We start from the raw sequence: 22,888 nt of genomic DNA, 5'->3' as shown, positions 1-22,888 counted from the left end.
GGTGGCTATATTTGGAGCTAGAGTGCGGCTCGGGCCGCATTTTTCTGTCCGAGCCCGGCCTGCGTCCGACAGAGCAGTTACTGAACCCGGCCCCAGCCAGTCAGGGATTAAGATATTTATGTCAGAGCCTGACAGTTAAAAAAAAAAAAATTAATTAAGTTCTCATACTAATGACACATTTGGAAAGCCTGCTTTTATTAAGCAACTGTAGGAAGGCATTCGGGTAGGAAGGTTAACAGATGAGCGCACGGGGCAACAAGCGCACGTTAACACAGGCTCCCATCTACATAATAAGCTTTATTTTAATTTAAAATGTTCAATGCTTTATCGCGCTGATGTAACCGAGCCCAACATCATTTCTAAATATCTGTCCGAACCCAGCCCGGCCCGTCGGGTCCCGATGGGCTCGTTCGGGTATCCATCCTCTATTTGGAGGCGGCGTCAGCCGATTTTGCCGGGGCTACAGCCCCGAATGTTTTATGAATGGGCTATTCATAAAGCATCGGATCTCTCGCTCGCTTTTTATTTTATTTTTTTAGAATAAAAAGGCCCCAGAATGGCACATGCAAATTAAGAAGAAAAGTATTTTCCAACGCTCTCACTTTTTTGAAGAACTCGTGGTAGAACTTTAATATTGTCCAGTTTATTTTTCCGAGGCAAATAGAACGGGCAGCTACATGTGGGGTCCGACCATGCTATATTTGTTGCTATCACCTAGCAACCGTCTCTACGTGAGGAAAGCCCTGTGAAAGGTTTAATTTTCGGAGGAATCGTAGCCAAATCAGTCTAATACTAATAGCATCCAACAATGAAGGTTTTGCTATTATAACCCTAGTTCTATAAGCACAGGCAGAGCCCTCTACTGAAGTCTATTGGTAATACTCCAATTCCAAGCACACACTGAAATTTGCATAAAAGTAGCAGGCCGTTCAGGACGTGCCTACCTAGAACCATACAGCAGCACAGCAGAAAAGGTCAGCATCCCTGTAGTCTGGTATCCTATGTCCTCTTCAGCTACGGCATAGGAGCGACAGGACACCTAGGTAGAGGGCTCTGCCTGCGCTCATAGAACAAGGGTTATAATCCTCAGATCTCTGCAGGGTAAATCCAGACAGCTAGCTAGACTATCTGTCCAATCTGAGTTTTCTCTCGCATGACTAAAACTACTTTTGAACATACACATGTTCCACCAAAACAAGTTCCTTCCCGAGGCTATTTTGCTCCGTCCGGAGCTTAGCACCGCCCAAGACAATGGACCTTTTTCCACAGCAGACATTTTGACATTTAGTAGGAAAAGCACAGCTGAAAATGATAACCTTAACGATGGTTCAATTCCATCAGTCAGCATGCACAATACCAGGACCTCTCCTAAGTGGAATGCAGCCATCGTTAATGGTTTTGAATACACCTGTGCTTTTCCTACTATGACATGTCAACATGTCTGCCGTGAAAAAGGTCTATCGTGATTGGTTTAAAGAAATGCCAATAAACCAGAGCACGTTTTTCTCCCATCCAGGAATGCTGTGTGGAGGAAGGTCTGGACATGCGAGACTACTAACATTCTAACTTTTTTTATTGCACTTGTATTGTTTTTCTACCTTTTTTATCGAATGAGAATATCACTAATCCTGCACTGAAAAGTGGAATAGGCTAACAGTGTGATGCTGTGAGTCTGGATGATGGATTGATGGTGGGTGGGGGTGGGGATGGGGGTTGGGGTGGGGGCATGGCTTTGAAGGGAGCAGTTAGTCCAGCAGCAGTTAGTCTGTGTCGGCGCCGGTCCAACAGGGAGACACACAGATAGGCTTTGGGTAAGAAGGAGATGACTATTTAACATTTTATCATTTCATTCTTGCATGTTTATGTCATGTAGCTGATCTAATGACACTGATTTAGGTAATGGCTCTGAACTGAGCACGTTAATCCACACTACTGATCCATACAAAAATGTGTTTTCTTGCTGTCAGACAGATGATGTTGTAGTTGTTCATGGTGAATTTTCTGTTGTGCGAGGTGATAGTTTAAACACCAGAGTTCAGCCTTCTTGCACATTTTCTATTTTATTTTGCAGTAAGATTTCCTGAAAAGTCTCTGTCACAATAGAAAAATGTATTTTAAAATTCAAAAGTACAGTATATTGTCAGTGCTTTTAATCAGAAAATAATAAGTATGTCTTTCTAATTATCAACAAATCCCATGGAAAGACCAAAGCAAAGAAAATGAATGTATCCTACTAACAATCACTATGTGTGTATCCAAAGCCTAATATATCTTATTCTTCTGTAGCTCAATAGACCTTTTCCCCTTTTTGACTGGCAAGTGTTGCTCATAGCATTAATGATGGAACTTTGCTTTGTTCCTTTATTTTGCACAGAAACTGGTAATTAATTATGTCAATAATTATGTCAATTAATTAATTTACGTTCAAACTCTGCGATGATTGCTCCGGGTTCTTTAGTTGATGGTGTACGGGTACAGTGCAGCCTGCTCGATGGAAGCTAATGTTGTTCACAGTGTCTGATTAGAGTTTTTAATCTTGGTTGGGTTGTCAGGTGTAGTTTCATGAATGCCGGAGAAGATGAGATGATCTCGCATGTTTGAGTTTGCTGGTCCAAGATGGTCTCTTTTCATGATTTAGTGACGTTTTCAATCTGTTCGGTTCGGGTTAAAAAGATGACGTTTTTTTCGTTTTTCGATGGATGTGATGTGCTTGTGGGCAAATTCTAAGCTTAGCTCTTTCATTTCTTGATGAACAGTCGAGTTTCTTGTTAATGCTGGACAGCACACTAACCCATTCTCTGTGGTCTGCAGGGCGTCTGTGTCCGTCGATGAATGTTGTTTTTTCCTTTTACAAGATTTGTTGGATGCACTGCTGTCAGTGGTGTCTTGTTAATCTCTCTTCAACCTATTTTGCTCTTCGGGGAGCATAGGTCATTCATGAACTTTCTCCAGCTGGTCCGGTGTTGGGCGGTCTTCTCTCTGCCTTCTTCCAGGATGATGTTGTTTCTTTGAGTTCTGCCTCCACAGACCTTCTCCAGCTGTTGCTGGGTCTTAATGGCTTTCTTTCCCCTTGTGGGTTCCAGGTTGGGGCCTGTCTGGTCGTGCTCGAGGGAGGTTTCCTCAGCGTATTGTCTTGTTTAAAGCAGTAGTTCTACCCATAAATCTTCCACTGTGAGTAAGGGTTATCCATATCTCCGTCACAGGAGATAAGTCCAAAAAAAGTAGTCCTACTGTATTAGTTTTAATCGATGGGATTTGCTTGTATGTAATGTCTGAGCTAGTATGGCTGCCTTCAGGGTGGAAACAGGGTGCCATCGACCTCTGTGCCTATTCAATTTGAAAGAGCAATGGCCAATGGATCAACTCCAACACTGGACCAATCAATTAACTAACTTCATCACTGGCTCAGTCAGGGACAGACTGTCCTGTTTCTAGGTCTGGCCCGGCTTTGCTGCGGCCGAGCCAAAAAACACACCAATGAGCAGTGTTGGGAATGGCTAGGGTAGAAGTGCTAGTGACTGTATGTTACTACAGCTTTCACTGCTGTTAATGCACGGAGCAGCCATGTTGGATTTTGAGCTTGGGGTACTTTGGTGGTGGTCCGAGTTCCGAGCTCGGAAATCCAAGGTCAGGGGGCATGTTTCCGACTTTGACCTAGGTAAAATGGAACGCACTTTTCTAAATTTCAAATGAACCTTGAACTGTTAACCTTTTACACTCCTTCATCACTGGATTAAGATGATAATTTAATTTTGAAGAACAGTCAGCAGCACATCTTTCTAATATGAGTTCATTCTGGAAGAACGTTAGCTGTATATTTGGTCAACGGGTTCAGAAGCGGCAGTGGGGCTTGGCTGTGCAAAAGATGTCTTTAGCTAGCTAGCTAGAATAGCTAACTTCTTATGAATGGCCATTATTAAAAAGATAGTTTAGAAAGACAGTAGCTCCCAAGACAGCGACCGCCTGTATAGGAGAACGTGACTGTCTTTATAATCTATCTTTTTAATAAAGTGTCTGTACACTTACAAAGTTCTCAATGCTTTGGTTAACATTAAGGGAACCTCATTATGCTACCGTTGAAGTGTGGTGATATTTTGAGCCTTTTTAGTGGTATAAATAGCGATTTGTTTTTACTTTCCCTGTGACCCGAATACTAGCGTTGTAAGTTAATCAGCGGTTCGCGCTAGCTTGTTGCAAGCTACAAATACATTTACGATTAGCATGAAAACATGTCCCAAAGATCGATCAAGTGTATCTCAATCAATGTTATTAAGGTTTGTTTTGCGCCGGAATTGTCCTTTAATATAGCAGCTAACTAATATTTGCTCTGTAAAGACATAGTGTAGTAATGGCGTCCTGAGCGGAGAAAGAAGTCACACTCACTCTATGTGTTGTAATCCGAGCGTCTGTTCTTTGTTTTGTTTCTTTAGAAATGGTCTGTGAGAGCCGTGAGGTGTGAGGCAATCCCAGCCTGCTGTTTCTTTCAGTATTTCAAGTACAGCCCCTTTAAGACATGTCAGCATGAACCAAAGTGGTGGACTGACTTAGCAACTAAAGTGTAAAGATTTACATCTTCAGTATATGTGCTTGGGACTGAGAGTCACCAACAGGGTAGAGTCATCAGAAAGCAGAGGTTTTTGTCTTTTCATGGGATTTGCGGACAGTAAGGAAAATGTAAAATAACTGAATAATAATAATATCTGATCATCTGATCTCTTGTGCTGTCTGTGGTGTAGGGCATCTGATCTCAGAGTGTCCTCCAGTGTGACCAGGCTCTCCACAGCAGTCACCATATCAACCATGGATCCTTCGTCCCAGGATGTGGAGGACACTGAAGCCTCCACACCGCTGCACCATCTACAGGATGGGGAGTCCCCTGGCTGTCAGGGCGCTCCGGCTCCATCCTGCTGGCTGCTCTACTCTAAGCCCATCATGGCCATTGTTGTTGGCACACTGCTGTTTGGTGCGGGCACAGCCCTGTCCCTGCTCTACTTCACCCAGGTGGGCCATGTCCCCTACCTGCTTGGGCCGCTGTTCCTCTCTGTGGGTCTGATGTTCCTGGTCACCGGCCTGGTCTGGATCCCCGTGCTAAAAGAATCTGGAGCACAAGCCGCTCACCAAGGTCAGCCATGGTGACGGCTCCAAGTTGAGCACAAAGACCCAGGAACTATCTGCTTTGGAAGCACAAAGCAGTACGTACAAAAGTGTGGGGTCACACTGTGGGACAGTATGGACTTGCATTGTGGGAGTGTGGGTGCTCAACCCAAACCAGGGACTGCAAGTTTTTTGAGAATTCTTAATTTGCATCTGTCTAGCCTGATAATTTGACGGAATTACCATTTTGTTTCACTTCATCATTCAGTCCGACACCGGGTTCATGTCAAGCTGTTTTTTGTTTTGTTTGGTGGGATAATCAGTTGGTTTATTTTCCTAAGAAAGAATAGAAAAAAAATTCTACTCAATAACATGTAATGCTTCCGTTTATCTGAGAAATTCTTTTCAATGAAAATCAACTCTGCTCATTGTCAGGAATACACATTCTGGTAAGAAAATGTATTCATTATTGAATATATTAGTCTAAAAATAGTGGAATAAGCCTTTAAAGTATCTGCTAATGTAAATTATAAACTGCCGCCAGGATGTTAAAAACCACTTATTGCCAGGTGTCCGTGTCCTCAGTTGTAGTTTGCAGTCGACCTGGAAGCTGCGATAGAGGTTGGTAGATATTGCAAGCCAGTTGGCTAAAACCATGTAGCTTCTTGTGGCTGTTAGACAGAGATCTTTACGTTTTTACATTAGAAATCATTGCATCTTAACAGGTTAAAAACTGACATTATCGTGATTTTTCAGAATTTGAAGCAACCAGTTTTTTTTGTGATTTATAGGGACCCAACTTTTTGTTTTTGTTGTTGTTATATCATAGCCCTGTATTACTGCCCTCCACTTCTTTATCTATTCAACTTAAACAATTCCCTCCCACTACAAACTACTCCTGTCATTTCTATTATTGATTTGACAATACAGTGTTAGTAAACATGCTACAAAATGTGACTACATTAAGTGTTTAGGGTTAGTAGACCAGTAGGAAATTATGTTATTCATCAATTAAGTGCATAATATTGAAGTATATACCAAAGTTTATTAGCTGTAGAGTGGTGAACGTGACGTGGGCCCAGCACAGAGAGACGTAGATATAAACGCCATGACCTTCTGTGTTCATTTTCTCAATTTTATATGACAAACATGTCACACAGGCCGTCCCATACGGGTTAGGTTCTGCTACCCATCTGTCTCATCGTATCCTTGTGGATTGTTCTCTGTTATTTATTTATTTGTCATCTTCTCCATAATCCTTTCTGCTCATTGTGGCTGCTGGTGGGCTACAGTATGTAAATCCTTTAGAACAGGATTACTGAGGCGGAGAAACGCTACTCGACACATCCATCTCTGATTGTTCTGAGATCAACATGGCCGCCTGTTGCAGACCTCCCAAACATCCCCCTCCACACACACACACACACACACACACACACACACACACACACACACACACACACACACACACACACACACACACACACACACACACACACACACACACACACACACACACACACTTCAGCTTTATTCTGTGGCTCCAGGCCAAAGGCCAGCGGATGAACTGATCTAACCTGCAGCACGTCCATCTGTCTGTGTGCAGTATGCAAATACAACAGAAATGATGCCGCTCTCTTTGTCAATACATGACACTGATGCAAGCATGTATATAAGTCTGTAAATGGAGCCTGTTTTTCTGGTTTTGGACATTGATTCAACAGCGCAGTGCAGGCTTTCACTCACTGCAGGCGCTCCATACAACACCATTAACCTGCATTACTAACGCTCATCAGACGATTATTACTCTAAATACACATAAAAAAAAATTCCATGAAAAAGATGAGTTATATTCAATTATATTCTATTCAACTTAATAATAATACAAATAACAATTTGTACTTTATTAATCCCGCAAGGGAAATTACAATGTTTTCACTCTGTGGTTGGAATACATATTATATATGTAAATACTCAGTACCTAATATGTGCACTAATGGAGAGATGTCAGAGTGAGGGGGCTGCAGCTGTTGATGGACAGGCAGGGTTTGGGGTTCGGTGCCTTGCTCAAGAGCACCTTGGCAGTGCCCAGGTGGTGAACTGGCACTCCTCCATCTACCGGGCCACCACCATACTTTGGTCCGTGCTTGAGTTCCAGTGTAACGAAATGCAGTTTAGCACGTAAACAGATAAATAGTATATAAAGTCACCTCGACCAACGTCGACAGTAAAATTGTACTCGGACGTTGAAGCATTAGGAATAATTATTAAATGATATAATAGTTTATTACACGGCTTTGTTGAGTACTTGATTCTGATTGGTCAATCGCAGAATTCTACAGTCTGTCATGTCTGTATGACTGTATTTCTGGACGCATTTTCTTTATTATTGCTTTCTTCAGTAAGTAGCCGTGTAATTCAACCCCTTCACGTGGATTCAGGAGAGTAACTAATTACTTTCAGCAGTGATTACTGTAGTAAAGTAAGGCATTACTTTAAAAAAGTAACTAGTAATGTGTAATCCATTACTTTTTTGAGTAACTACCACAACGAATGATGTGATTGATGATAGCATTTCAAAAAAAAAAAAATATATATATATATATATATATATATATATATATATATATATATATATATATATATATATATATATATATATATATACATACAGCAAATCAAATATTCAATTAATGTTTGCAACGAGAGATCAAGAATGATTGTAAAGGAATATAAATGTATTTATTTACAGCCTTTTACAACAGCTAACACACGTTTTCCAAACTATGTCTCCTTTTTTTTCAAGACTCTACACACAATTCCCAAAACTGCACACAAAACATGCTAAATGCCTCACATCTCCTTCACAATGAAAAACTGCATTCAAAATATTTTTTTATTTTATTTTATTGGTTTATTTGATAGGTACCATGCATATTTATGAACAATGTTGTATAAAAACAGCATGTAAATATGCCAAAATTAGTAAAAAATAACTACTTTCCATCTGCAGTCCCTAGGCAGGTGACATAAGACTAACATAGAAACAACCAGCAGTCATACAGCACTCATTCACTATACATTAAAATGTACACATAATGGTGACATTGACAAAACAAAACAAAAATACATGATGACAAAGACGTTATTCATCCACCTCTATACTGCATTCAATTTAGCAGTGAAAGTGTATGGGTAAAGAAATATGTGACTATTAAAAGTGAGTGCATCACTGGTTTTCTAGAAGCCACTGTTTTAAATGAGTTTTAAAAGTGTTGAATGTGAAATAGTATTATAGTATAGTAGTATATATAATAGTATTATATATAAAGTGTCTTTTTAAAAGGAGTTGGGAGTCAACTTAGTTATTCGGTTTATGCAATCAGTAACTTTTCTTCTTATCTGGTCAGGCCCGGCGTCTCCTCCACATGTGCTCTGCCCTCAGGGGCGGCATTCTGTGCTTTTCACTAGGTCAGTGGCTCTCAGGATTAGAAACATGAGAAACAGAACACAGACTTCATGCAAATAGTTTAACACAAAAATGAAGCAAATATTATAGCAAGCATTACTTTTCTAACATGTGATAGAGCTGGTCAGATAGTCCAAGTTGACATGGATCCTAAGAGATAGACTGTGCCTCCTTTACCAGGGTGGAGGGGTTACGATATAGACAGGTCCTCTGGGATGTGGACAACCAGGAAATTAAAGCCAGAGACCTGCTCCACCTCTGCTCTGTTGAGGGATAATCTGCAGTCTTCAGCTCCCCTAATGTCCACAATCAGCCCCTTATGAATACTCTACTATTTATTCCAATCTTAGAGCTGCTGCTTCTTAGTATATATATACAGTACAGGCCAAAAGTTTGGACACACCTTCTCATTCAATGTGTTTCTTTATTTTCATGACTATTTACATTGTAGATTCTCACTGAAGGCATCACAACTATGAATGAACACATATGGAATTATGTACTTAACAAAAAAGTGTGAAATAACTGAAAACATGTCTTATATTTTAGATTCTTCAAAGTAGCCACCCTTTGCTTTTTTTGATAACTCTGCAAACCCTTGGTGTTCTCTCAATGAGCTTCATGAGGTAGTCACCTGAAATGGTTTTACCTTCACAGGTGTGCTTTATCAGGTTTAATTAGTGGAATTTTTTCCCTTATTAATAAAAAAAAGCAAAGGGTGGCTACTTTGAAGAATCTAAAATATAAGACATGTTTTCAGTTATTTCACCTTTTTGTTAAGACATAATTCCATATTGTTTTGTTCATTCATAGTTTTGATGCTTTCAGTGAGAATCTACAATGTAAATAGTCATGAAAATAAAAAGGAAACGCATTGAATGAGAAGGTGTGTCCAAACTTTTGGCCTGTACTCTCTGTGTGTGTGTGTGTGTGTGTGTGTGTGTATATATATATATATATATATACACACACACACACATATATACATATGTCAAATTCGGTGTAGTGTAGTCAGGTATGAATGTGTATGTAATGCTTACGCCTATTATCAATATTGTGTAAATTAAATGTTTTTTTTTTTTTTTTTTTACCATAGAGGCTTTGCTAATAATATGTTAGCTCAGGACCCCTTAACTGAAAGAGAGACGGAGCAGGGACCCCCTACTGCAATTGAGATTCATAATAAACTGGGCCTACAATAATGTGTAGGGCGGCCTAAAGCCTTTACACATAACTTTTTTTATGGAGCATACAAATAAGGTATTACAATAATATTTATTGACATATTAATTATATAAATATTATTCATACATCATGTTTTTATGTCAAACATACTGTTAATGTAGCACAGTGAATCCTTAGGCCTAACTGTATCTGTGGATGGCTGCCTTACCTACAGGCCAATAGGCCATCAATGTTGTGTGAATTGAGTGTGAAACAAATCCCAAATAGGCAGATTTATATATACATATTATTAGTCCAACATATTATTGCTAATAATATGTTGGACTCATGTTTATGTATATATTTTCAGACATTTTAAAAAACAAGAATGATGAACAGTAAATTGCCTGGCTCAGCATCATCTATATTAGAGAAAAGAATCACTTCATCCGATGTTTAAAGTGAATAAAATGGCCTTGTCTACTTACTGGAGTTCCACAACTACACATACTGTATCCTCTACAACCATACAATTTGGGCTGTATTATTTGTGTCCCCTTCAAAAATTGCTCTTGAGCAATTTTATGTTTATTGTTCCCCCACCCAACTGTTAGATTAAATTTACGCCCATGCTCTGGCTCAGTCTTTTGCAAGAAAAGAAAAAAGAAAAAAGCTTACCGGTGGCCAGGTAGAGTTTTCAGCCCCTCCTCCAGCGGGCACCCCGCCCTTCCAGGCTGGCGACCTGAGCAGACTGAGCCTCCACCTGACTCACCTTACAGCCGCTCTGAAACTCAATGCCAGGGCACAGAGGCTCCAGCCTCCGGGGGAATAACACAGACCTCCGCCACTCTCATATGTGAGAGTCATATGTGCTGATCATGGAAGCGCCATACCGGGGCCTGGGCCGCTGCGTGGGCTGCTTCTGGCTCGCAGTAGCCTTTGACATTGTGGGACTGCTCGTTCTTCTCCTCGGGGTGTTTGTCAACGTGTTTTTCTACGACCTGCTCATCTACGCGGGAGCCATCGTCATCTTCCTCAGCCTCATCTGGTGGGTGTTCTGGTACTCCGGGAACATCGAGGTCCCCCCGGCGGAGCTGGAGGATGATGTCGGCTTACTGAAGAAGAACAAGGGCGCGTTGGGCGGCATAGGCGGCGCGGTGCGGCGCCTCTCCAGCCGCGTGTCCAGCGGAATCAGGTCCTCGCTTCGTCGGAACGGGGGAGCGCCCGGCACGCGCGCGGCCCGCACGCAGATGTCGGCCAGAGGGCCGTCGGTGGCCCCGCAGGCGGCGGCGCAGGTGGCCGTCGCCATGGCAACGATGACCCCACAGCAGGATACCCCGCACACTGCTGTCTCCTCAGTGGCGGGCTGTGACGTGGAAATGCCGCAAACCACAACAGAGACCTCACCTGCGTAGTGCGGGCCGACAGGTGAGCCAGAGTAGGCCTATACACTATCAAATGACTCACAGCTCAGAATGCCTATATAATAGCCTATCTATCCTACACGGTTTATATATTTATATATGCATAGGCCTACCTGTCTACAACCTGTTAATGATAACCTCTGTAGACCTTAGGCCATCCATTGGCTAACTGCCCAACCTATTTACATAAACTACAGTTTATACATTTGACTATTACTCACTTGTCTACCACAGTAGCTATTATAGCGTAGCCTACCTAGTGCAGCTTAGATTCCTAGATTCTAATTGGACTTTGTTCCCTTTTACATCCTACATATTGTTTTATAGCCTAGGCTATTTGTAAGAGCACTGTTTGTGTTGAAACCTGAAACTAAAATGGGGATCGTGGGAAGCGGTGACATTTCAACTAAGAATTCTCATTTTAAGAGCCATATATTGAAACATTTGGCAATTCATCTTCCATGGTCTGCACCTGTAACAGCAGCCAGGGCTGTAGCCAGGTCAAATTCATCAATGTGACCCCATCCAACTAAGAAAACCTTTACACTTTCCCATTTATCAAAACAATTTTTTTACCTATATTTGTTTATTTTTTCTGTGACATTATATTTTATATAAATCTTATGTCCCTTAGTGATGATAAAAAAGGCTGTTTCGAAGGCCCCCTTCCCACTGCTATAACTTTAATGAAAAAATACAAAAACCTTTTATATCTTATTTTTTTATTTTACCCTATGTCAAACATGTATTTGTAGAATGTAAAATCCTCAGGTCATTAAAACCTCTAATACCATGCAGAAATAACACAACGTCCTCAGTAAAAGCTTGGGTTCCCTTACCCTTCTGTTTTTAAAAGCAAATGTTTGCTATGATATTTTTTCCCCATTGGCAACACATGGTCTCATCACAATCTCATATGAATAAAGCTAAATCTGATCCAACAAAAGACGGGTTCATAGTGTTGTATTTGTGTGTTTGGTGTCGGATCAATAGGCCATACTATACAAAAACAATCTAATATGGATTTGGATTTGGATCTTTATTTATTACAATGTTCTAGAATACTGGAACCATAGAAAATAATATGGATTTTTATAAACAAAATGTTTATTTCTATGACTGGACCTATGAAAAAGATCTTGTTTTTCACGAGGGTGTTCTCCTAGCTGAGTATCACTACATTTTCTTTCAGCATGATGTAGTTTAAATGCGGAACTAACTAAGTACCCGTGGCTGTGAAAAGTCTTATCACTGGATAACTCATTAACCACACTGCTCACTAAAAGACAAGCCCTCCGTTTAAACAATATAGAAGGCTTAACTGAAACCTCAGAAGACTTTCTGATTGTTCAGTAAGGGTGGGAATCTGTCGGCACCTCACGATTCGATTCCGATTCAGAGGCCAACGATTCGATTCTAGACTGTAGGATTCACGTAGGGTACAGATTTGATCATTGGCAAATTATCAAAAGATGTTTTATCAATATTAATAAAGTTATGAATATGGTTATTAATAACTGTATCAAATCGACAAACAATCAAAACGGGGCACCACCCTGCTTGTCAGGGACCAATAATCAAACTGTGGAATAGTCTCATTTCTGTAAAAATCCTTTAAAAGGAATTAAAGGGAGGGGTGATTTCGAGCGCGACCCGTTCGACCAGCAATTATTACAACAAGTACACAAATAATCACAAGCAACTGCTAATTAAGCATAATAAGATTTATTAACGTCACAATTATCAGTAGCTAAACAATAATCCTTCAATAATAAACTCATATACCTTTTTACAATATCACAACCAAAAACAAAGCAAAAAAAAACGAAGCAGCATGGACACGTCTGTGTCTGTGTGTGTGTGTGTGTGTGTGTGTGTGTGTGTGAGAGAGAGTGAGTGAAAAAGGAGGGGGCGGTGTCGAAGTGTAATTCTAACACCTAAAACAACTCCAAAAATGGCTACTCTTGTGAGCTGCACAAACTATTTAGCCTCAAGAGGGCGGTAGTGGTGCTGGGTGCACGGGCCGGGGCTGAAGAAGCCGGGGGGTTGCTAGGCAACGCGCACGCTTAGCCGGTATGGTAGCTAGTTCCTGTGTTAGCTCTGTACGAACGTAAGCAGATTCCACCATAGACAGTATATAATGGACCAACAGACCCTGTTGCAGGCTAATTATTGCTAACGAAAATGCTAGTTAACATTAGTAATTAATCCTAAACAGCTCGTGTAAGCCAAACTGCCTGCAAGCTTATCCTGTACTATACGGTAATTCCTCTACTATGTGACACAATCGTTAGCCTATTTTTACAAAAACGTCTGCTACGGAGCCCATAACGTGATGTACAAGGTAATGGAGCCTTTTATACATTGCTGTGTTTCTTTAGAAATAAACAACGGACAAATAGAGGCTTTAAACGCTTCAGATGTAAAGTTATTCGCAGTCAAGTGACGTAAAAAAAAAATGGCGGTCATCGGAATGCTAACAGGAGGTGATGGCCAGGTAGCAACAAAATGGCGCCATAGATGGCTCGAGTTCTGAAGCGAAGCTTACCCCCTTGGATTCCACGTGTGAAGCTAGCCTACAGCGTTAGCTCGGGAGCTACGCGGCTAGCCTGTGTCGTGTGTGTGTGTGTGTGTTAGTAAGAGGAGAAAGAGAAGAAGAGTAAAGAAAAGAGGCACTTTGATCTTAGTTATCGATAATGACCCAGTTCCCCTCAGCCCCTCAGGTCTGGGCTAACGTGTAGTTAGGACAGACCCTGAGACTTTTGTTTTGCTGAGGAGAACGTCATTATAACCACTCCAGTAGCTAACAGCTGATTTTCGCGATTCTATCGCAGACAGTAACTAAACTCCATGAAAGGAGTGACTTAGCAGGTAGCGATTACAGTTATACCCAGCTAACACAACATAAATCAACGAGTATAGTGATCAATTTATACATTCACAGAACAGATTAATAATCACATATGGACCAGTACATGATTAAATCATATCACATTAATGGCAACAATGGTAGCGAACCCTTTGCTCATTAATAAACACACTACTTATCTCTGCCCAGACGTCAGCCTTTTTACGGTGTGTTCAGTCCGTTTGTTCCTGTCCATAGGTTTCCACAGAAATGAAACAGAACGAATCCCTGGCGCTCGTCAGCAGCCACGGAGAAACTCCCTCCAAAACGGCAGCAAAGGGGGGAAGTTTGGTCGACTTTGAGAAGAAAAACGTTGTTTCCTTCTCACTGCAGTTATGAAAAACACTGGTGCGTTTTTCATAGGATCCTCCGAAATTAAATCCACTTTCTCCAGAAAATAGAAGTTGAGCACAAGCGCTTGCGCGCCTCCTGTTAGCAACGTGAGTTGCAAGCGAAGACGAGGGAGTTTCCTAGGGTCAGGTTATTTATAGGTTAAGACTGCATGCTGTTTTTATGGTCCCACTGAACCAATAGGAAGACTCGAAACTCTTGAAAGGGTGAAGACTACACTCTTGTAGTTCTTTGACTTCCTGCCAGTTGTGAGGCGTTTCCCTTCTGGCTGGCACTTTCACATAGAGGTGTGAATTACCCCGGCTTTGGGGTTTACATGTAGGCCAAGATTCCTTTGTCTCTGAGCACATGTGTGTCCTGTATCCAGAGGTCAGTTTAATCTGAGGCCTTTTGGTTAAAATCAGGTTTAACCAGACTCTTGGTCCCCAACAAGACCGATTATCGATGCATCTCGATGTAACCATTTTTTAATGTACATTTCCATGCGTCATTTAAAAAAATATACCTATAAATCTGAGTTTGCTACTCAGAGTTTGCTAATCACTTCCTAGACAAAGCAGGTAGGCAAAGCTTAGATTTGGACATATATTTGTCACACACAAGTTTGAATGAAATGTTTTGTTTACTGAGGTTTTTATTTTGCAGTCATTCCATGCCTTAAGCCTTAAACCTGCTTGTGAACGTCACCTTCTCTCCCAGTAATCTTCCATGTCAGAGGCCCAGTCATGTTTAAAGGTGGAGAATTGGCGTCTTAGAACATGAAACATGAGGTGGTCAGATGTAATGTGATAAAGTAGATGAACAGCCTATATGTGTTTTTTGCCTAATTATTTTATGTATGTCTTATTAGATCATGTGTGTAATATATATATATATATATATATATATATATATATATATATATATATGTATATACAAAAGAAATCAACACATTTTTTTAGTTGTTTTTTTTTAAATCGATTATTAATTTATCGGAATCGAGCATCGAATCGTTCTAGAGAGAATCGCGATGCATCTAACAATCGATTATTTTTCCCACCCCTATTGTTCAGTGGCTTCTCCACACATGCTTTAATAATAATGGATCATCCGTTTCCTCCTCCGCAGACATGCGACCAGCCTGCCTACAGTGTCTTCAGCTGACTCCACTGGATCCTCAACTTTTTTAACTGTTTGTGTGTTTTATATTAGTAATAATTGATATGATGATATCTGGAAAATGTAATGTTGAGTCTTTAACAAATACTTTATCAAACTGTGTGGTTTTCTAATAGAGTTAGTTACAGTTATGTATGAATAGTGGTGGGAGTCTGAGGGTAGGCTACCTCACGATACCTGGCTCACCACATAGGCGTCATTTATGGGGGGGTTGTTGCTTTTTTAGACGTTTTGCCGCTTTTTTCATCTTTTTTTTCCGCCTTTTTCAAGATTTTTTTTGGGACAATTATTTGAGGTTTGTCGCCTTTTTCAGGTTTTTTTGGGCAATTCTTTTGCCGTTTTTTTGGCACTTTTTGTCACCTTTTTCGATTATTATTTTTTTGGACAATTAGACGTTTTGATTTTGTCACTTTTTTCCAACATTTGTCGCCTTTTGATGTTTTGTCTTTATTTTCTATTTTAACTATGAATACAAAATGCCCATGAAAAGGTTAAGTGCAGCTTTTCTTGCTTTATTCACTGCATGTCCAAACTGAAACGTTTTCCACTCTGTAAATTGAAATGAAACTACTATAGAGCAACTCTGGGTCCAGACTTTGGACTTAAACGTGCACCCTGCTTTTCGATGATGTTCACATCAATTCATAACGTTCCCATGGCAACAGGGGAAAATGGCTTGCTTTTTTCAACATTTTTCATCTTTCTGCTAAGATATATGTGACTTTTTTGCAACAAAAATGCGGGGATTATGAAATCATGCAAGCCCCGCATATTTGCGGAAATCGGCAATTTATGTGGCGAAAGTGCGGCGTATTTGAAAAAATGCGGCCCCTGCATAAATATGCGGATTTTGGCTGATTATGCATTGAATTATGCAATCGCATAATCGCATTTTTCTGGAGGGACTGAACGTGGCTGTGGCATCTGATATTTCCCTCAAACTGTTGGCCATCCCGTTGAAAACTTCTTCCTCTTCGGCTTGTTAACTCTTGTTCAAGTTTTTGCCTTATTATTATTAAAATATTGATATTTGGCGCCAGTGTAGGCCTATCGATTCTCGTATCGCACAATATATTGCTGTATTGATGTTTTGGCCCACACCTAATATTAAACATGAATGGCATCTTTTTATCACTGCTTGTAGGCAGGGTTCAAAATTAGCACCATATACTAGCCAAATGCTGGCAAAATATGCAAGTGGCTAGTAGATTAGCTTCACTCACCAGCCAAAAAAAAACAATGGTTATCTATTTAGTTTCTGGTCAAATTTGAACAATCACTAGCCATTTGGCTGGTGGATGAAAAAGTTAATTTTGAACCCTGCTTGTAGGAGACATCTTGGACTCCCTGGGACTTTAAAATTCTAGTCAGGTTTGGTATATTTTCAAAAGTATTTGTGACTGTTATAATTAGTGTATATATGTGTGACTAAACTGTCTCGTTGTGATGCTGTATGTCTAATTTGTTCTCAGGTCTCTTTTATAAAAGAGGTTTTGATCGCAATGAGACTTATCATGATGGAGTGCCAGTATGTGGGACATGTAATTGAGTGAACAGCTGCATTATCTTTCATTATCCAGGAATAGCTCACATCAATGGGGATTCATTCTTCAAGTGAAATTACATGTTATTCGTGTGCTGAGAGACAAATACAGAAAAGACGGATTACATTAAAAAGAGATTTGAGTTAATTTTTGCCATACGCATGGTTTGTCTTGTGTCAAAAACATCGGGAAAAAGCGCAAAAAGTTAATGTTTTAATTTTTAACCCGGAAGGACAACAATGAGAAGAAAACACAAGGGTTTTCTGCTGTGGCCCTTACCTTACTAAAGACTGATGAAGAATAGGATTTCTATGTTACCTGTTAGTTGGGACTTACTGATCCTTCTGGGCACTTTAAAGGCTCTGATACACCAACCCAACGGCCGACCTTCAGCAGAAAAGGCAGTCGGACTGACAGCCTCTCCGAGTTGGTCCAAAAAGGGCCTCAGAACACACTGAAGCTACGCCGACTTAATACGTCTCCATAACAACAGGCGGCGCTAATCTGCATTGTCGCCCCAAAAAATGAAAACCGGCAGCTGATTGGACAAACGCGTCACATGGGTCTGGCTGCCCCCGGATTTTACAACGGAGCATAATGGCGGCTCGTTCGGAATACGATCTCATATTTTACGAAGATAGTTCACCGAAACGTGTTTCTGAAAACATTTTAAGCGAGAAATAGGCCGTGCAGTTGCTGAATCTGTCTTCATTTCAGATCGACAAAGGTCAGTTTAAAAGATTTTTGAGAGGCATTAGTCACGCTCATCCCACTCGTCATTTCCGGGTTAGCGCTCCACCAATCAGATTGGCCATTGAGTCCGACTGCCCGCCATCCGATTCAACATGTCAAATCGGCCCAAATGAAGGCCGACGGCTCCTCAGACGGACGACGGTAGGGAACACACCGGACAGACTCGGGTCACCGACCTCGCCAGACTGTCCGACGGCCGATTATCAGGTTGGTGTGTCAGGGCCTTAAAGTGATGGTTCGGAGTAATTCACCCTAGGGTCCTTTGCACCATGACCTCGAGCCAAACACCCCCCCAGAAGCTTTTTTCACCTGGGTCGAACATTGGGAGAGTTAGCTAGAGTAGCGTTATCAGCTGAATAGCTTAGCGCAGGGGCTAATGGACCCACGTTTGTATCTTGTAAGTTACCCCACTAATAATGCCCGAAATGATACCAAACGTCTACAAGTAGTACAAATAGGTTATGCTCTCATAAAACGATGGATTGGAAAGTTTGTAAGTACACCAGAAGTGTTTTCAGAAGATTTTTTTATTTAACTTTTTTTTTTAAGTAAGTGCTGTAATATAACTAGCAGGAGACAAGTAATAATTGAGGTAAGTTTGGAGACATTACCTTATTTAATCATTAAATTAAATATTTTTGTTGTATCTCTTTTCGGTGTAGTAATTTGTAGACGGCCCTAAGCACTCGTCTAACTGCAGGTAGCAGCAGCAACAGCAACAGAGAGCAGAAGCCAGCAGGCAAGTGTTCATAAACTTCTGGTGTACTTTCCAATCCATCGTTTTATGAGAGCATAACCTATTTGTACTAGTGTAGACCTTTGGTATCATTTCGGGCATTATTAGTGGGGTAACTTACAAGATACAAACGTGGGTCCATTAGCCCCTGCGCTAAGCTATTCAGCGGCTAACGCTACTCTACGCTAACTCTCCCAATGTTAGACCCAGGTGAAAAAAGCTTCTGAGGGGGTGTTTGGCTCGAGGTCATGGTGCAAAGGACCCTAGGGTGAATTACTCCGAACCATCACTTTAAGTTGTTGAAGCAGCCAACATGTTACAGCAGGGGAAAACTGAATATGAATATATGATGTAATCCATACATGACTTTGGTGATCAGAATACTGCTGTGGAAAAAAAGAGGTGTAACTGGCCAACCCAACGCAGCAGGTTCTTTGTTCCCACCCATGCTGATAACAAGCCTCAGTGTCTAACCTTTGGAACCAGCGTGACTTTATGATCTCTTTATGATTCCTCTGACTTAAAAACCTTCCGCCTGCTACTGCCTACAAGTACACTGCAAAGAAGTCCATTCAACCGCTTTCAACGTGGAATGGGGATTTACACATTTACTGTGACAACTTATAACATTAGTTCCAACGGAGTGAAAAGTACACAAGTCCATAAAGTTAACACATCTAAATATTATTGCATTAAATGTAAAACAAATTACTTTTTTTTGTGATTAACAATTTTTTATTTGTCTTTTTTTTTTTTTTACAAAATCCAAAACAAAAAATTGCAACATGAACAAATTCCCCCCTCATCACCACCACCCACTCAGACAAAATACAAGAAAAGATGACACAGTAACTACAATATTTAACATCATTCAACAAAATAACAAAATAGACAATAAAAAAAGCATAAGCCAAATAAACATATGTGTAAATAACAACACCATAAGCCCATCATACACATCTCTCCCCAGCTTCTTAGGAGTCCTCCAGAAAGTTCAGCTACTTTCCCCATTTTCTAGTGTAGACATCCAATCTGGCAAACCGCCACCCTAGCCATCTCACAAGCCCCCTCCTGGATTGATGGCACCCCTTCATTCTTCCATCCTCTTAAAATAATCTGTCTGGCTATCATTAAACTATTCTGGACCCAGCTTCTTGTGATCTTATTCATCCTGTCTAGGATTGACCCATCTCCCAGAACAAACAATCTTGGGCTGAATGGAACCTGGCTCCCTGCAATCTGACATAGGTTATCGTGTACCCCGGTCAGAAACTTCCTGGACCTTATCACAGGACCATAAGACATGAAGTAATTGACCGTCATATATATATATATATATATATATATATATATATATATATATATATATATATATATATATATACAGGGCATGAAATTAACACCCGCCCACCCGCCAAATGCGGGTGAATTTTGCAGTTGGCGGGTAACACTGTCAATCTACCTGCCACTTTGGCGGGTAGCCAATGAGAATTGAGTGATTCAGATGCCTAACTATCGGTAAGCAGGGTACGCGGTTGCTTACGGGCCTGGTCCAATCAGGGGCCCGCATCACTGGAAGACATTGATTGACAGCCGGGGCTCCCTATCGCGCAGCTACTGACCAAGCGGGAGGGAGAACGGGTCAAATTAATTTCCTTGTTTATGTTATGAAGACGAGACGTGTGTGTGACTTGAACATCTCACATTTACCAACAAAACGTACAGCGAATTGACCGTGCAACACTTTTCAGACCGTCCTGCCAACATGTCTACATTGTAACATCAATGTACGCTGGAACGATTTTTCACTCTTAAGTCTCTGAACGTTGCTGCTGTTTCATCTTGTCAGCTGTCTGCAGCGGGCGGGCCTGTTGCTCCGTTTCCCCCGCGACTGACGCGCACACACACTCACACACAATCACACACACACACACACACACACACACACACACACACACACACACACACACACACACACACACACACACACACACACACACACACAATCACACACGGTGGATGCAGGAAAAAACGCAGATGAGACCTACAGGATGACCTAAAGATAAGTTAAAGTCCAATATGAAACCGTATGAATGTGAGTCCCAGCCCAGGATAGGAAATTAACTAACAATGTAAAGATCAACAAGCCACTGACACATATGTTCGTATTTGATTCATTCAATAAATTATTATTTTGTGTCTTAAATCCACCAGCCGTTGTCATATTATACCAACATCATCATCCTGAGCCTTTTTGGTAAGGTTCCTAGAAAATCTCAGCCCAGAGTAATTAATTAATAGTAGTAATTATTATTCTCCCCAAAACAAGTTTCCTTTTGATTTATTTTTTTTATTTTTAAGAACTATACAAAAAAAGTTGCAACTTCTTTGCAACAACTCATGTGTTATGGTCCACATTCACCAGTGTTTTTTGTTGTTGTGGTGCGCGAAGGCTACTCCTGATTTTGTCAGTCCTCTCATCTCTTATATGCAGTGGTGTAACGAGCCAACACCGGACCCCTATGCAGTATTATCAAGGCTGGACCCCCTACTACAGCACGTGTGCAATGTCCATGAGTAGGCTACCATGAATAGGACAGGACAGGATCATAGAGACACAGCAAGTCCTGTTTTTCACCTTTTATGAGGCAAAAAAAAAAGTGGCTGGTAAAAAGTCACTTTGGCAGGTGGATTTAAAAATCCACCTGCCAAAGTGGCTGGTGGTCAAAAAAGTTAACTTCATGCCCTGTATATATATATATATATATATATATATATTTTTTTTTTTTTGGGGGCTTTTTCCCCGTTTATTTGTAGTGACAGTGGATAGACGGGAAAGGTGGGAGAGAGACGGGGGATGACACGCAGCAAAGGTCGGATTCGAACCCGGGCCGCTGCAAAGGCCTCAGCCTACATGGGGCGTACTCTCTTACTTGGTGAGCTAGAGGTAAAAAAAAAAGACAAAGGGCAGGGTGAGCCTCATCAAGATAGTGGTTGCATCACGTGTTTGGTGTGAAGTGGAAATATAGAATAAGACAGTAAGTCTTTTAAATTGTACCATCTTACGATTGTGCTAGAGAAGACTAGAATAGAATATATTTAAGAGATCCCATATTCTATGAATGCATGAGCTCAAACTGCATTACTAGAGTCTCAGAGTGTCTCCAACTGGTTCTTTTTCTAAAGCCACTGTGTGCAGGATTACAGGGGAGACACCCCAGGTGAATAGGGAAAAACAAATAACTAACAGATATCAGCATGAAACTTCCCCAGTTGATGATTTACATTAAAACACATATCTTTTGTATTACAAGTTTTCTGAAATGCAAATGTTGCATTATCTTGTTAAATACGCACTAATTTGCATACAGTTCCAGAACAGAAATCTAAAACATTGGATAAAGCCAGGTTCAAAATGCATTCTGTCACTTTGTTGACACGTTTTTGCAGAGGGAATTTTGGATATCTCTTTTTATCACTTCATAAATCAGAATATGGTGTCAACAGCCATAAAAAAAAAAATTTGCCAAGTTTTTAGGTATAGAATGTCATATGAATCGGGCTACGAATGATATCTGAACAAACCCCTCAGGAAAAACCTTCATAATATAGATAGAAATTAAAGTGGAAAGGATCCTTCTCGTTCATTAAAAATCAGTTGTCTGCTCAGATCGTTGGGATTAAAATGAGGTTAAAACCAAAGACTGTAAAAATAATGGACATAGCAGCAGTGACATCGCCAGATGTGTGACAACTTTATACAAAAGACGGCGGGGAAGGTGTTACGGTTTTTTTGTGACAATTTTGTCGTTGTTTTTGCCCTTTATTATTCCATATAGACATGTCCCGGGACCTCCCTAGATAGTTGGAGATCTCAACCCCCCCCCCAATGTTGAACCCAAAGTTACGCCCTTGGAGCCTCCCAAACACTGTATCAAAGAAGGCTTCACCACAGACTTTATTACCAACACAGTATAATAATAATAATAATAATAATAATAATAATAATACAAAGAAGGAACAATAGAGGGAGTATTTGTACAATGTACACATTCATTTACAGCTTAGTTATAATAATAACCAACTTAAATCATCTGACAATGTTGTCCATAATGTTCCTCAAGAGATAAGAAGTCTTTAAAGCTTCTTTATTTTTAAATACATTACATTCAGAGTCATAGAGTGTCTGAATTTCACCATAACAAAAGTTTTTGTTAGGAAGAAGCTGAAGAATGTGAATATAATATTTGCCCAAAAGACACAACAATTTTATCACGTTATCAACTT

At 40.6% G+C, this 22,888-nt stretch overlaps 2 protein-coding genes across 5 annotated transcripts; both read left to right on the top strand.

Moving 5' to 3' along the window:
• Positions 1-1,489: 1,489 nt before the first annotated feature.
• Positions 1,490-6,989, top strand: LOC120575490 (phosphoinositide-interacting protein-like). 4 transcript variants are annotated; one of them, XM_039826311.1, is made up of 2 exons: positions 1,490-1,535; positions 4,737-6,989. In XM_039826311.1, the coding sequence occupies exons 1-2, from the start codon at positions 1,519-1,521 to the stop codon at positions 5,134-5,136; spliced, it is 417 nt and encodes a 138-aa protein (XP_039682245.1). In that variant the 5' UTR covers positions 1,490-1,518; the 3' UTR covers positions 5,137-6,989. The 4 variants fall into 4 exon arrangements, with proteins under 4 accessions (XP_039682245.1, XP_039682246.1, XP_039682249.1 ...); XM_039826312.1 differs by lacking the exon at positions 1,490-1,535 and adding an exon at positions 1,542-1,666; XM_039826315.1 differs by lacking the exon at positions 1,490-1,535 and adding an exon at positions 1,542-1,690.
• Positions 6,990-10,340: 3,351 nt separating this feature from the next.
• si:dkeyp-72e1.6 (transmembrane protein 238-like) lies at positions 10,341-15,876 on the top strand. Its single transcript, XM_039826291.1, has 2 exons — positions 10,341-11,155; positions 15,518-15,876. The coding sequence occupies exon 1, from the start codon at positions 10,606-10,608 to the stop codon at positions 11,140-11,142; it is 537 nt and encodes a 178-aa protein (XP_039682225.1). The 5' UTR covers positions 10,341-10,605; the 3' UTR covers positions 11,143-11,155; positions 15,518-15,876.
• The last annotated feature ends 7,012 nt before the right edge of the window (positions 15,877-22,888 follow it).

This window comes from Perca fluviatilis, chromosome 15 (assembly GCF_010015445.1).
Source record: "Perca fluviatilis chromosome 15, GENO_Pfluv_1.0, whole genome shotgun sequence".
Lineage (NCBI taxonomy): Eukaryota > Metazoa > Chordata > Actinopteri > Perciformes > Percidae > Perca > Perca fluviatilis.
Note: the sequence above shows the minus strand (reverse complement) of the source record. Positions and strands in the feature narration are given on the sequence as shown.